This window comes from Schistocerca nitens, chromosome 7 (assembly GCF_023898315.1).
Source record: "Schistocerca nitens isolate TAMUIC-IGC-003100 chromosome 7, iqSchNite1.1, whole genome shotgun sequence".
Lineage (NCBI taxonomy): Eukaryota > Metazoa > Arthropoda > Insecta > Orthoptera > Acrididae > Schistocerca > Schistocerca nitens.
This window is the reverse complement of record NC_064620.1, coordinates 375154709-375171426: the sequence shown is the minus strand read 5'-3', so window position 1 is coordinate 375171426 and position 16718 is coordinate 375154709. Positions and strand designations below refer to the sequence as shown.

The following is a 16718-nucleotide window of genomic DNA, read 5'->3' as shown; positions in this document are numbered from 1 at the left end:
AAACTTTTATATAATACCATGATACTCTAATAAATGTTAACATAGACATGGGCTACATACATTTTTTATGTATATGGCTTATAAATATATACTGACTATATAAATGGGTAAAGTTGTTAAAAATATGTCGACAAGTTCTTGATCAATTTACTTCAAACTTTTACATGATACTCTAATAAATGTTTGGACAGACATAGGCTACATATTTTTTTTAAATATACATGGTATATAAGTGCATATACATCACATAAAGACGAAATGTTGAAAGGAAAAAATCTCGAAAAGTTCTTGACCAGTGTCTTCAAATTTTTACATGACACACTAATAAACATTTGCTCTTATTGTTATCCAGCCAACAGATAGCAATAATACTATTTTTTGGGAAAACACATTTTTGTAGATGGAACCACATCTGTTGACATTAACGAACTAGAAGTCAGTGGTGTTTGTTGCAGGTTTCCAATGCAAGTCATTTACGAGAGGTCATATGTTGAAGAGTTTCCACACAAACACTCATACAATACCTGTGGTCACACAGATTAAAGAACAACATAAGTGCATACACTAGTTACGTGGATTCTGACCAGCAACGAGACAATTAATCGTCACAGGTTGTGTTCAAAATGACCACTCGCAGTGGCAATACGTGCTTCCAGTCTGGTATGGAATGAATGTGCTGCACGTGTGCTAGCATTTCAGTGGAGATCTCCAAGCAGACTGCAGTAATACATCATTGCATATCATTAGATGTAGTTAATATGTCCTAGTAGATGGCATCTTTCAGCATTCCCCACAGAAAAAAGTCATTAGGTGTCAAATACAGGGAACGGACTGGCCGAAGTACAGTCCAATCTAACAATTCACGAAGACATGCTTTAGTACTTTGTGCATCATGTTGGTACCACAGGTTCCTCATAATCTCCAGAGGAACATCATCTAGCATCCATGGAAGACGGTTTGTTAGGAAGCTGTTGTTAGCTGCAACGGGCAGAATACATGTATTGTTGGTGCTCCAGATTTTTGTGTGTTGACTGAGATAAACCTATGCTGCAGTGTTCTTCAGCACACCATTGCAGAAGTTGGCACAGAAACAGCTAAGTGAAAAATCCACACAATTCGCTCATTTATTTATCTAAAAAAGCCAACTTTGAAATTTTCCTTAATGTGAGCTGTGTGTACAAGACTCGTGTGCCAATTTGAAATTCTTGATTTAGATCTTTTACCATTCACGTAGTTTCCATTTGTACTGTGATACACTGTGAAATTTCGAACACTCGCACCATGAAATTTTGAATTCTCTCTCTTCATCTCCTCCCCTCTCCCTTTGTGTTTGTCTCCATTTTCTACCTGCCCACTATATCTTCCACCTGCTTATTGCCTCTCTCCCTCCTCCCTTTTGCTCTGTCCATCCCCTCCTCTATCCATCTTAACCCTCACCCATCCATCCTCATCGGCATGGGTAGCCCCTGCAATATAGTTCAATAAAGCAGCCTGCTATACTGACATGTTCTGCCTGGCGGCCTGCATGACAGGAGCAAATAAATGATTTTCAAGCCGAGCCTGGCAGACGTGTTGTGGGGGCAGTATTGGCCTGCTACTCCAACACACCTATTATGCAGGGCAGCCTACATGTCGGAGCCCAGAACACCTTCTCCTGCCCCTGACAAGTAGGCTGCCCTACAAAGCAAGTTGATTACGTAGGCCGGTACTGTTCCCACACAACATGCCTTGTCATGCTGGGCAGCCTATATAACAGGGGCTGGAAGAAAAACACGTTTTAGCCCGTATCTCTGTTCCTATTGGGGCTAGGGGCTTATAAACCTCACAGTGCTGATACTTGTCAGGCCTGCTATTTTTGTGCCAGATTTGGTTGAAATCGGTCCGGGGGCTTGGGAGGGGATTCCAGAGATACAGTCTGCTTTATATATGTACAGCAGGTTTGTAATCTAACAAAGAAGTAAAATAAAATATGAAATATAAACCTTGAAGCTTGGTCTATTTTAGTGTTTGTTACCCTTTGAGGGATGGCATAAACAGTTGGTTTTCTGGGCTCAATTTTTTTCTGAGTGGCTGCACCTCAAAGTGGTAAGTCACAAGGGAAGTGGTCAAATATTTTTGTGGCTGTATACTTCATTGCTGGCTGTGAAAGAGTAAGGCTACATTGTGGACAGTGGAGCCATTTTTGTCCTATTCATAGAATTGTACATACCATTGTTACTATTATTTTCAAAGTCACTGTTATTTGTGCAGGAGAATCATACAGACATACCATTGTTTCCTTGTCACACAGACTACTTTAAGGAGAACATGGAAACAGGGCATCTCAGGCACTGGGAAGCAACTAAAAGAGCTGGAAACTTAGTCACTGGGTCCAGACAGAATCCCATTTCGCCTTTACACAGAGTACCCTTCGGGACTGGTCACTTGCTTACCTTGCATTTATTATCAGCCTCTTATACAGCGCAGAGTCCCAAGGGACTGGAAACAAGCACAGGTGCTCCCATATACAAGAAGGGTCAAAGTAACAACATGCAAAATTATTAACCGATATCCTCAACATGAGTTTGCAGCAGAATTCTTGAGCATATTCTAAGCCTGAATATGATATATTGCCTTGAGAAAGAAAAGCTTCTGTCCACAAATCAGTGCAGATTTAAAAAGCATCACTCTTGTGAAACTCAGCTTGCCCTTTTCTTAATGATATACTGGGAACCATGGGTGAAGGACAACATGCGTAATCCGTATTCCCAGATCTCAAGAAAGTGTTTGTCACAGCGTTACGCTGCAGATCGTTAATGAAGATCCAAGCATACGGTGCCTTAAGAACTTTTTAAGTGACAGAACCCAGTATGTTGTTCCAGATGGCAAGCTTTCAAACTAGACAATGTTATCACATGGAGATAACCAGGGATGTGTGGTGGGAATGCTGTTCTCTGTACACATAAGCAACAATCTGACAGATGGGGTGAGAAGCAATCTCTGATTGATTGCTGATGATACTATAGTGTATGGGAAAGTGTTGCCATTAAATGACTGTAGGAGGATACAGGATGACTTAGATATTTCCGTTTGGTGTGCTGAATGGCAGTTTGATCTAAATTTAGCAAAATGTAAGTTAATGTAGATGATTATGAAAAACACTCCTGTAATGTTGGAATACAGTATTAGTGGTGTACTGCTTGACACAGTCACACAGATTAAATATCTAGGCACGACACAGCAATACTACATGAAATGGTACAAGCACATAAGATCAATTGTAGGGAAGATGAATAGTTGTCTTCCGTTTATTGGGATAATTCTAGGAAAGTGTAGCACATTTGTAACAGACACACTTCATTACCCATCTTGAGCATTGTTGAAGTACTTGGAATCTCCACAAGATCGGATTATAGGAAAACATCAAAGTAATTCAGAGGCATGCTGCTAGATTTGTCAATGGTCAACATGCAAGTATTATGGAAATTGAAGTCAAGTGGGAATCCTGGAAGGAAGACAACATTCCTTTTATGAAATGCTACCAAGAAAGTTTAGAGAATCAGCATTCACGACTGACTGCAGAACAATTCTTCTGCCATCAACATACATCATGTGTAAGGACTGTGAGGACAAGATAAGAGAAATTAAGCCTCAGGAGGCATATAAACAGCCAATTTTTCCTTGCTGTTTGTGAATAGAACAGGAATCAGAATTAGTGGTGGTACAAGGCATCCTCTATCATGTGCTGTATGGTGGTGTGCAGAGTATGTAAATCTGTCAATCAAAATAATGAGTTTTTGAAAACACAATGTAATTGGATACATCAAGCATCTACACACGAAGTGGTGGCAGGCGAATGCACGTACAAAAGGTATTATGTATGCAAGCTTTTGGACCAGTGGCTCTTTCTTCTGGCAGAAGGGTTGAAGGGGAAGGAAGAAGGGTGATGGAAAAGGACTGGTAGGTTTAGCAAAAGAGGTAGGGTTCGAAAAAGTCACCGGGAACTCTGGGTCAGGGGAGAATCACCAGGTGAGATGAGAAGATTGTTGGGGCAAGATTTGAAAATCTGAGGACTTAAAGGTGGAAGATACGGGAATATGCAAATTGGAGATTACTGCGAAAACACATGCTCAAGTTATTAAGAGTGAAAAGCTAAGTGCATCGTGTGTAACAGAGGTGAGAGGGGGACAGTGAAAAATAGACAGGTCAGGAAATGAAAGATGCAAAAAACTTACAACAAAGTGAAGAAAGGAATAGTTACTGTGAAGGAATGCTGAAATCAAAGCAATTAAATTAAGACGAGGCGGATGGCGAGAACCAAGGACATGTTGTGGCACCAGTTCCCATCTGTGGAGTCCTAAGAAAATGGTGTCTGGGTGTAACAGGACATCCTCCTCTGGCATTACTTTTTCTCAACAGTAGTTATTGATACCAGTATTTTTATTGAATTTTGGACAGGTCAGTATTATCTCAGTTGCTTTACTGAAAAATTTCATATAATTTCGTATACAGTATGTTATTTGCACACTTAAAACTTCTATTATTAATTACAAAATCCTGTACTGTTTACTATGTTTATTTCTGGATTCATTTATGAAATAATAATCAAAATCAATAATGTAACAAAAACTAGTAGGAATTCATTTATTAAGAAAAATTGTAAACCCTTTGGAATATTGTTATTTCCGCACAGTGTGAGAGTCATAAGCTTGCCTCTGATGTGATTGGACATATTTTTGTATAATAGGTGCGAACAATGTAATTTCAGCTTTCTTAATGTATAATATACTAAAATGTGCGAAAATCTGTGGAAAATATATTTACGCACAAAATTCTGCAGCAACAATCTTCCAATTTATTCAGTTCAAATCATACGTGAGGACCTGATGTTAGATTTTCAGCTTCAAGAATCAGACCCCTAGACAAAAAGAACTGGAGTCATCTGGACATGATAAGCTAAGTAAACTTGAAAGTTTATTGTAATCTTCGCTCCTCTCAAACCTTCATAAAAGACTTTGCTTATTGATTACTTAGACTGGGCATTGTTTAATGTGGAAGAAGGAAGGAGGGGGGGAGATAACATTGGGAAAGAATTCAGATCGCACGGTGGATGAAACAGACACCAAGGTCACGACTGTCATGTTGTATGCATGCTCTGCAGCAGGATATTGTGTGTTGCCAGTATGCTCCCTCTGTTATGCCTATTCACCCTTACTGATAACTTGGTGGTAGTCATGCCAATGTAAAAGGCAAACAGTGTTTACACAACAGCTCGTATATGACGTGTTGTTTCACAGGTGGCTCTCCCTTTGCTAGTATGTGTTTTGCCAGTTATAGGTCTAATATAGGTGGTAGGAGAGTGCATAGTGCAAGTCTTGAGGTGGCGATGGCCACAGGGATAGGAGCCATAGGCTAGTGAGGTGTAAGCAGAAGGAACACAGGGTTTGAAAAGGATACTGTGGAGATTGGAAGGGTGATGAAAAACTATTCTTGGTGTGGTGGGCAAATTTTCAGAAAGAACAGACATCATTTCAGGGCATGACTTTAGGAAGTCATGGCCTTGTCAAAGTAGCTGATCAATACATTCAAGAATTAAACAACCCATATACCCATCATGTCCGTAAAAAAAAATCTAATACTGATGATAGTAGTTGCAAGTGTGTTGTTGTTGCTGTTGTTGTTGCAGACAGTGTTTTGGTAGGCTGTAGTGATTCGGTAGGTCCTGCTGATAATGATATTGGTGGTAGCGGTATTGTGTTTCCTGTATGAAAATGTCCATGAAGATTAATCACAGAGTATGACACCAATGATGAAGACAGTATCAATCACTGAAGCAATGGATTTGGAAAGAAAAAATAATAAGCAAAAAATCTGGAGTAGACGCTGACTCCTTGCATTAAGAGCACCAACTTTAGAGTTGTTAGGTGGAACAAGAGAATCAGACTTTTTATACAATGTTGGACAATGTATTTAGTGATAATAATATCACTGAAACAAATTGGTATGTAGAACAAGCAATTATCAATGAAAATACACAAAAGAAAATTGATGAGACATAGATCCCTATCACTCACAATAAAATTAAAATGTACTTTGCATTATGCATCGTAAGTGACTCACTAAAAACAAGTACTGGTCCAAAAGAGCCATCACAGAAACACCAAAGTTCAGAGAAAGTATGCCACTGAAAAGATTTTTGCAAATCATTATGTTTTTTACATTTTGCAAATAGCAAGATGGTTGTCAAGATGAATATATTACATAAGTAACACCTGTGAAAAACTGTTGTAGTAAAAAATTCAGGTAAGCATGCGGAATGTTCGGAGATGCCTGTTACAGACTTCTAGGACGTGTAGAGAGGAGTGAGTACATAATATTTTGAATAGAAACCTGCATCCGAAAACATTTTGGTTAACACGACCACTCTTACAATTAATTTGTTAGGTGTGACCCAGTACAGCATTTGTTTTTCAGTTCCGCTCATTAATAACCAAAGAAAGTGCTTGTGTACTCATTGACATGTTATCTTCAACGCAGTGCAGTAAGGCCCTTCTTCCGCTTTGGGTGTTTGGCGTCTCCTTGGAGCACCTGTCACACCTGCTGACAGTGAAGGTACCCTTTCTCGAAGCTGCTGCATAATTGTGGCAAAAAGGGTATGCGATGGAGTCATATGTTGTGGATAATGATACTGATAAAGGTGATGAATAGCTCTAAAACCAAGTCAGAGAGCTATGATAGAAGTCAAATGACGTCAGTCAATCCAATGTAAACACCCCCACGATAACTTCCCTGTTGCACAACTACCTAGCAACCGTGTTTTTGAAGTGGCTGTAGCACAGAAACAGTATGATCCCAGACATGGGTTCAAATTCAATATATTGTCTACTGAGTCCCTTCCCAAGTCGTAGCAATTTCTAAACATCCTGTTCGTAATGGAAGAGAGCATCATGATCGATGAACCATAAATGAAATTTAAGGGGTGTGTGTCTTATAAACAATTTAATCCCTCGAAGGGTGAGACTTGTGATAATTTTTTTTAAACTGTTCAAGTCAGCATTTGGCAATTGCTATAATTTTGAAATATATTTAGGAAACAATAAAACAGATATTGGTTACAATGCATGTGAACTGTTGTAGTACAGCTGTCAAAGCCAGTACTTGATAGAGGACACAGTTTCTGTATGGATAACTGGTATTCTTTACCAAAACTGTAACTTTAATTCAAAATTGGACAAACTTTATTTGGACAGTACATTTTAAAACAAAAAATATGCCTGTAGATTTTGTTAAACGAAAATTAAAAAAGGGGGACTGCATAATGACAACATGCAACAACATATTAGCACTGAAGCAGAAGGATAAAAGGGGCGTCCATATTATCTCTATGAAGCAAGAAATTGTAGAAATGACTAAACACAATGGAAGTCAATGAAACCCCACTTTCAAACCAAAATGTATTAGAACAGGTAAACGATTGGTATTGACTTCCAAGATCAGACATTAACAGGTTTCGCTGTTATAAGAAAATACTTGAGAGGGTACTGGATTTTTTTTTTCTTTTCTTTTTAACATGTTTGATATGGCACTTTATTATAACTATGTAGTCACTACAACAAAAACAATGAGAAAAAGAATCAGAACTACACCAAGTAGAGACTTCAAATAGAGGTATTATTGCAAAAGGTGCCATCACAAGTTTATAGAAGAAAAGACCATTACCGATCAGATATACCGGGTGATCAAAAAGTCAGTATAAATTTGAAAACTGAATAAATCACAGAATAATGTAGATAGAGAGGTACAAATTGACACACATGCTTGGAATGACATGGGGTTTTATTAGAACCAAAAACATACAAACGTTCAAAAAATGTCCGACAGATGGCGCTTCATCTGATCAGAATAGCAATAATTAGCATAACAAAGTAAGACAAAGCAAAGATGATGTTCTTTACAGGAAATGCTCAATATGTCCACCATCATTCCTCAACAATAGCTGTAGTCGAGGAATAATGTTGTAAACGGAACAGCACTGTAAAGCATGTCCGGAGTTATGGCGAGGCATTGGCGTCGGATGTTGTCTTTCAGCATCCCTAGATGTCGGTCGATCACGATACACTTGCGACTTCAGGTAACCCCAAAGCCAATAATCGCACGGACTGAGGTCTGGGAGGCCAAGCATGACGAAAGTGGCGGCTGAGCACACAATCATCACCAAACGATGCGCAAGAGATCTTTCACGCGTCTAGCAATACTTTGTTTTTTATTTTGGTTGTAATAAAACCCCGTGTCATTCCAAGCATGTGTGTCAATTTTTACCTCTCTATCTGCATTATTCTGTGGTTTATTAAGTTTTTAAATTTATTCTGACTTTTATCACCAGGTATATATATCGATGAGACTACACATGCAACATTGGGGTCACATTCTGAAATATATAGATCCCACACCATTGAAAAACTATCCACCACGGGGTTTCAAAATGGAGTGAAACAATGAGGGAATGCGAAAACTGTTGAGTCATGTTATGTATCCCTCACTGTTTGAAACAATTGCTCACAGATGAAGATTACAAATTCTCTATGAGCGTTCTCAAAACATAATTAATTTAAACCAAGTATTAATTCACAAATTGTTACTGATAGATTATCTACTTGCAAATAACAAATCATTTTTGTTCACTGATGATTCCATCATATTTACTTCCCAGATGTCTTAAAACTACTGGTTGTGGCTGAATGATGTTTGTTATTTCACAAATTCTTATGTTGCATATACATATCACACGATACATACATTTTGTGCAGGTTCAAGTGCATGGCTAAGCAGCACATTGGTTCAACATGTGACTGACATTCTTGCTTACTATGGCCTAAGAAATCAGACGATAGCAGGCAGGCTAAGGGTTTAATTATGTAACTCAATTTGTGTGTAACTTTTGTAACCTGGTCTTGTGGGTCTGACTTTAAGAGAGATTTTAGCTATTCCTAATTTAACTTGACAGATCTATGAACAAGCATGCCCCATTTTCTTACACATTTAACTTCACTAATATTGTGTGCACAAGAAAGCATATGGCAGATGTCATACAATGTCTTTCTTAAAACCCCGTAGGGTTTCTCATAACACTTCCTTTTTGACAAGAAAGTTTTATAATCTAAGTATAATAATTTTCTGTAATACTTTACTTAAAATCATGATTAAACCAATTGGTTGGTGGACTTGTAAATTTTAAGTTAGATGGAAACTAACTTTTTAAGCTTTCAGTGAACAGCTGGACTTGAGCAGTTATGAGAGTATTTGCATCTTTTTAAGATAATGGAGGAATCATCATCCCATCCAATAGGGTCTTTGTATTTTACTTTGAATTGTATCAGTTTAATAAATGTATACTGATTTTTATACCAATAAGGAGTTCTATAATCATCAGAACCAAAGTTCTTACTATTGTGTCTTAATTAATAAAATGGTTATTGAAATTGTTACTGGCCATAGAAGGGTCTAAAACATTCATGTTATCATTACTCAGTTGGATATTGCTTACGCTAGACTTTGGTTTTCTTTCCGGTCTCTTATTTACACAGTTTCATTCTGATTTACTGTCCAAAGGTGAGTTGTGCTGAGAGCTCCAAGCATGTCAGACAAGAATCATCTAGATGCCAAAATAAACAATCTAATCTATGTATTCACACATGCAAGTCAGCTGTCTCCAGATAATGCACTTTCTAGTATAATCAAGCAACACATGAAGAACAGCATGTGACTTACTTCCCATTCTGTGAAGCAGCTTTAGTAAAATCAGATAATCTTAGAAAATCAAAGAGATGATGCACCCTGTAAAGCGTAGTTGTGACCTTTTAGTCCAAAGTGTTTCCAGTATGTCACGTATACATGTGGCAGTAGTTACATGGGAAACAAACAACACAGGAGATTGCTGAAAGCTTGGATTTACATACAGGATTAACACAAAGTGCACCCAGAACATTTCATACATTCTTTAGTTTGTGATACTTTTACATTAAAATTGATTGTCATCTTGTAGTGAGATTTAGTGTTTATAATTTTATTTAACTCTTAGCAGTGGTCTTACACTGCATCAAAATATGAGTGTTGGTGCGTAATGTTGGATCTGAAATAAAGTACCAATTAAGACAGCAGGGTCCTCAATAAAAATTAATGCTTCATACTGAAGACATGATAATTGAGCACACAGTAAAGTTAACATAGAGTTGAACACTGAGCCTCAGCAGAATATGCTCCTATTCATACACACGCTGAAAATATATAGTACAACTATACCACACCAAGCTATACACAGATGGAGACAATATATCTGAAATATTTTCATCGAAAATTAAAGGTTTCTCCCTATCATATTCCTTCAATATTAATAGCAGTATTTTATCTCAATTTTAATTCTATTTGCCCTTTTTCATTACACTTCTTATAATCTTACTACTTCGCATTTGGCATTATTTAATTCATGTTCTATCTCTATTTATGTCTCTACAGATGTAGTTCTGTAATTCATTGCCCTTTCAAGAAAAAGGGTTACAAGCAATTGTGTTCCTGTGACCTGTGTTAATGTCTATTTAGCTAAATTCTGCAAATCAATATATGGATGCAGAATCTTGGCATACTCGCATGGTCTGAAATCACTGCACAATATCCTGTCTTACAATCTCAACACTGTTACATCAGTTTCAAATGCTGACTTCCAATGAATATGTAGCCAACAACTCCAGCCATCGTACAATAACCTGCTAAGGTCAGGGGAGGAGCTCTTAAGACACGTGAACCTTTGCAGATGTATGTTCGCAGGAGTCTCAAGCCTGAACGAAGTGTTCTTAACAGTTGTGATCTGGGATTAATGTGACCAGTTACTATACTGAGAAGACCCAATTTCAACATTTAGCAGTTATTCAGCCTTATGCAATACATTCTGCATCTCATCCAGTGAATAGCAGACTAAGTTTTAACTTAAAGACAGAACTTTAAAAGAGAAATACTGGGAGGCAAGGAAACATTGGCAACAACTTCCTCTGTAACCATAATAAACATGGAGCCTATTCCTGCAAAGAAGGAGCAGGTGCATATAATGACTTCTTTATACTGGGTGTGTAGTTTTACAAAATGTTCATTGTTGCAGGACTCCTGCAGCTGTCACTGTATCACCCACACACAAAACTTATTTACAGGGTCAATAAAATGGAAACTGATTTTAAACACTTGCTGATACGGAGTTCATCAGAAACTGAGCTTAAACTCACCAGAGGCAGGGATGACAAAAATCAGCCACAGAAGTCACTAAGCTATTAACCAGACGAGACCTAGAAGTAGACAGCTTGTAAGCCAACCACTCAGCCCATTCACTTTCCATTCACAAAAAAGATACACAAGACTATATTCGTAGCAGAACCTAGCGTATCGTACATCACGTTTGGTTACATAGCAACAACAGTTCTCATCATTACTTGATAAGTTTTCTAAAATGAAGATAAGTTTTACAAATACTAAAATCACTGCATTTGAATTTCAAATCTCCTGGTACCAACAACTATTTTCTGTAAGCAGCACTCCACACATTCAATGTATGTGAACAGCATCACAGAAATTGCCAAAAGCCATGATAATGTGTTTATTCATAATAAACAACCAGTATTGATTATGCGATAATTTTCCAAGTCGCAGATCAATGTTACTGTCGACAGTTGGAGTAACAAATCGACAGGTCATTGCAGTGTTCAAACTGTGAGCAGTCTTGTCTGCCTGCCCTTTGTCAGGGACATACAGCCCTTTTACACACACACACACACACACACACACACACACAGGTATATTACTGAGTGCTGTACTAAATGTACACTGGGATATTGATATTGCCAGCTGAATATTTGCTTTACTATAGCTCCTAAAACAGTAAAGCACTTTACAAAAAGTATAGTTATAATTAGGTGTCTCCATGAACTTTCTGTTTGTGGTTTCTTCTGACAGCATAAGAAAGAAATCAAATAAGTTTCCTGTTTATCCGCACCAAACACATGGCACAGAACACTTCTTTGATTACGGAGCGTAGTACACAAATTATCTTAGTGTCTCAAGACACTTTTATTCAAATGTACAGCCAAGCCAAAATATCAAATTCTTAAACATTTTACCATGTGTGCATAAAGCAATCATCACATGGTGATGATTTTCAGTTTGAAAAGCTGTTAAATGTATTGTGTTCAAAAATTTTCGTCCATATAACAAACAATTACAAAATCTTAACAAAAATATTGTTAACATATTTATTCCAACAGTATTAATACCCAATCACCTTGCTATTTTAAGCGCATAATAACTGCGTACAATAGTAAAATCACTGTCTCAAAATGTGAATTACTTCAACAACAACAACAGGAATTAAATTGCTGAACATCATCTGTTTCTCATAAGTGGATACATTTTCTTGATATATGCTACCATTATCATTTAATATTATAAAGACCAAAAATTATTTTCTATTATTACAAAAAACAATCATTCTTGTTATTCCTTAGTTAACATTGAAAACCTCACTCAGAAATATTTATTAAATGCTACTACAAATAATTTACTCTCACTACATCAAAAATAACTGAAACAGAGCTGATACTTCAAAAGAATAGATCTTGTCTTAATATGTGTAAAATGCATACAATTATGGTCCCACAGATCCACAGCTGACACATAAATGCATCCGTACCTATTCTTTCAGGTACTTATCAGTCTTTCAGAGTAACAGAAGATTTGCAAGACACTGACATGGAAAAAATTAGTGTCTTCAGGAAAAGGAATGCCCAAAACCTCAATGTGACAAAATATGAGAAAAAAAATGCTTTAAAGAATGTTCCAAATCTGGCAAGACACCATGGAGAATTATTGACTTTAGTAAAAACAGTAGTTAACCCGTATGTCCTGAGCAGCCTACTTGCGAGGCTGATGTATTATGTTTGGCTTATTGGATGGAGTATGGCGTGGATCATGTGTTGGCACTGGTTTCTCATGAAAACTCTGCACTGCCTCGGTGGGAAAATCAGCATGGCCTCTCACTGGTGCTCCTGATATTGTCAAAGATTTTGGAGGACTGAAACAAGAGATACATCATCTGCACAGATTTTAACAACACTGGTATTCCACAAGTTGACTACTAGCCTACTTAAGAGGATACTAATGCACATGCAACTTTCTCTTTTATCAACATTATCAAGGGGCTGTGATTCAATTTTAATGATAACCTAATTACTATCACACAGACCACTGTAACTTAGTTCTCCAAATACACTTTTCTAAGAAATCATATCCATAAGCAATCTTGCTTGTTGTATAAATACATCTGATAAGACAACCACGACTTTCGCACTTCCTGACATTTAATTTGATTAATCTTTTACAGTATACTATTTCTTCTTAAAAACTCACTATAATCTACTGCTTTTCGCCCGATGTTGTTCCTCTGACACTTTGCTTTCACTAACCCCAATACAATACTTTATTTCTTTCATTTCATGCATTTTTTGCGTTGTGGCAGTGCTGTGCTACAATCTATAGCAAATATAATAAACGAGTTTGAAATGAATAGTTCAAAAATTTTCACGTAATTAACATCGCCAAACCTCCGCATACAAACACAGCATTGTAGGCCACATTTATACTGCGCAACAAACTTGATTCAACGTACCTTGTAGAAACTTTCAAAGCCGAATTCCCTTCGGGTTCTGAAAAATCTTTGTCTTTCGTGGGCTTGGTTTCCTTTTCTTCCTTTGGAGACTTGTGCTGCGTAATTCGCATCCCTCCAGCTTTCACTGAAAGAATGGAAACATACGTTCGAGTCCATTGTACAGTAAACAATCAATCAACAAAAACAAGTCAACAAAACAAACAATTGCTTTAAACTCACCAGCTGGAGGATGACCTGCTTTCAGTTCAGATTCTTCCGATGAAGACATTGTTTATTTAACTGCGTATCAAATGCGCACTGCTTCCTCCACACTCCCAAACGGCAAACAGCGTCACAGAGTCACAGACACTCGCCTGATGCGATATTTCTGTTGACGTGGTTCTCTGCGCCTCCTGGAGCACAGGCGTCTAAAGCTAGCGAAATGAGGGATGCTCAACTACCGGACTTACCGATAGATGGCTCTACCAGCTGATTACTGTCGTCTGTATTGACCGCCATATTCGAATTTGGCAAGAAGTTTCTCTCGGTCTGTACGGTGTATAAGGAATTAAGTATTATCGAAATGGTGATTTCTTGTTCCGCTTTCAATTGTACGAAGCGATGGAGTAAGGAAAGTGACTTACCATTTCACAGGTAATAGGACTACCGATACAATACGATAAAAATACAGACTTAGTGCATTTGCTAATGCGATGTTTTTGAACAGGTTTCTCCTAAAGCACCCAGAGCTGCTAAAGAAGTGTATTACTTCCGTGAAGCGGAAAGGTTTTAATCCTACGTCTTGCAGTTGTCTTTGCGGAAACCATTTGCGACAAGATGATTACGTAGTGAGCCCCAGAACGTGAAAGAAACGTCTCAAACCCGAAGCAGTGCCATCAGTTTTTGACTTTCCGACTCATTTGATGCCACCAAATAAACAGCGACGATGACATGTTGTTAGGATTTTGAGTGACAACGAATGCTTCTCCATTTGAGGTAGCTAATTAATTTCCTTGCTATGTGTGTGCTTTTTACTTTTGTGAATTTATTTCGTACGAACACAAATGAGCTACATAGGTCTAGGCAATGTTGTAATACAGGTCCATATTTTTGTTTTTAGCGTTCTGTCATAGAATCTGTGCTCGATTTGCCAGCTGCAGAACCTACTGATTGCGTGGAGAATGTTGTCAATGAGAATTCTTCCGTGGAAAGCATGTCCCAATTATCCAATTCAGAAGCTGCGAATTGTGTCAAAAACGTTAGTATAAGGATGTTTTCACACGCCCAAAGTTTTCTTATAATATTTTTTCATCAAGCCTTGAGATATTTCAATCATATATAACGAAATTATTTCTTTGTTTCAGAGTGCAGTTGGTTCTTCAGTAATTGATTGTGGTATACAGTCGAAAGTAGAAATGGAAGACAAGGCGACCGAAACTTGCAATTTTTTCTCAGACATTGTGCACGAATTAAAACGTAAACTGAAGTGCGTCTGTGAAAAACTTCGAAGAAGAGAGAAGAAAGTATGTTCCATGGATGACATCATAAGTTCATTGAAGGAGAATGGGCATCTTCCTTATTAGTTACATAATTTCCTCAATCATCAGAAAGGAACACAAGTGGAATTAGTGTGCAATTTAGTGAACAACTCTCTCTCGTCAAAGGGTAATAGATACACAACAAATGTGAAAATGTTTGTGATGACTGTGTACTTTTATTCACCAGCAGCATGTGATTACCTGCAAAAATTAATGCCTCTGCCCCATAAATCATTGATTTCCAAATGGATGGCAAGTGTAGACTGTGAACCTGGCTTCTTAAAAGATTTTTTTAAGTACATTGATTTGAACCCAATTGTAAGGGACCGGTTCAGCGATTCATGTCTAATTGTAGACAGTATGGCAATTAGGAAGCAAGTAGTTTGGGACCGAGGAACTAAGCAATACACAGTTTTTTTTTAGACTTTGGTGGGGAAGTTTCTCAGTCAAAAGAAGTAATAGAGGCATCTAAGGCTCTGACTTTCATGCTTGGCTCTATTAAAGGCAAATTTAAATGCCCGATTGCATATTTCTTTATCAACGGTGTACAGGCAAATAATCAGGCCACACTGATAAAATCTGCTTTGAGAGGCTGCATAGTTCTGGCATTAGGGTTTGGTGTGTTACATGTGATGGCTGCAAGGTAAATATAAGCACTTGGCTGTACTTTAAATTTTTCCAAGGGTGATTTTAAAAGCCACTTTCCTCATCCTGTGGAAAAATACAATGTTTATTGTATCTTTGACATGTGTCATATGATTAAGTTAGCCATAAATGCTGTAGCAGAAGTATCTATCGAGTCTCCAACTGGCATTATTAGATGGCATTTCATTGAGCAATTGAAGAAGGTACAACAAGAAGAAGGTATGACATTTGCCAACAAACTATCAGAGCAACATATAAGTTGTGTAAATAGAAAAATGAATGTTTCATTAGCTACACAGACTTTGAATTCTAGTGTGGCACATAGTATAGAGTTTTTGAGGAGGGTTGGTGAACCAAATTTTAAAGGAAGTGAAGCAACAGTAGAATTTTTGTATTATATTGATAGGATTTTTGATATTCTGAACTCCAGAAATCCATTAGGTTAAGGGTATAAGAGCCCCCTGAGACTTGACAACAAATCTTATTGGCTTGGTATTTTCAGACACTAAAAATTATATCAAAAGCTTAAAAATTATTGGTGTTCCGTTGCTGCTCCATGCAAGAAGTACTTTTGCTTTTGGGATAATTTTCGATATGCAATCACTCAGGCACATAGCTCTGTCAAGTATGCTTCGTGTCGAATCTCCTCTGAAGTATTTGCTGACATATAAACTGTCACAAGATCACATAGGGCTTTTTTTTCCTGCTTTCGGCCCAGAGGTGGTTGGAACAACAATCCAAATGCATACCAGTTCAAATGTGCCATGAGAAAGTTTCTCTTGGGTAACAGTGTCACTGTAATGAATGAGAATTGATCAAATTTTAATGTGTGTTGTGTGCCACCTGTTTATGATTTTCATGCAAGAAAGCATGTA

General features: G+C 37.6%; 1 protein-coding gene and 1 long non-coding RNA gene across 2 annotated transcripts; one reads left to right on the top strand and one right to left on the bottom strand.

Annotated features, from left to right (window-relative positions):
- Positions 1–11858: 11858 nt before the first annotated feature.
- On the bottom strand, positions 11859–14069 carry LOC126194992 (death-associated protein 1). Its single transcript, XM_049933410.1, has 3 exons — positions 13901–14069; positions 13682–13805; positions 11859–13087 (listed from the first exon to the last, which is right to left on the bottom strand). The coding sequence occupies exons 1-3, from the start codon at positions 13947–13949 to the stop codon at positions 12928–12930; spliced, it is 333 nt and encodes a 110-aa protein (XP_049789367.1). The 5' UTR covers positions 13950–14069; the 3' UTR covers positions 11859–12927.
- A 10-nt stretch (positions 14070–14079) lies between these two features.
- Positions 14080–14911, top strand: LOC126194993 (uncharacterized). The gene is made up of 3 exons (XR_007538540.1): positions 14080–14314; positions 14388–14656; positions 14781–14911. It is a non-coding gene; the product is annotated as an uncharacterized LOC126194993 (long non-coding RNA).
- Positions 14912–16718: the final 1807 nt, after the last annotated feature.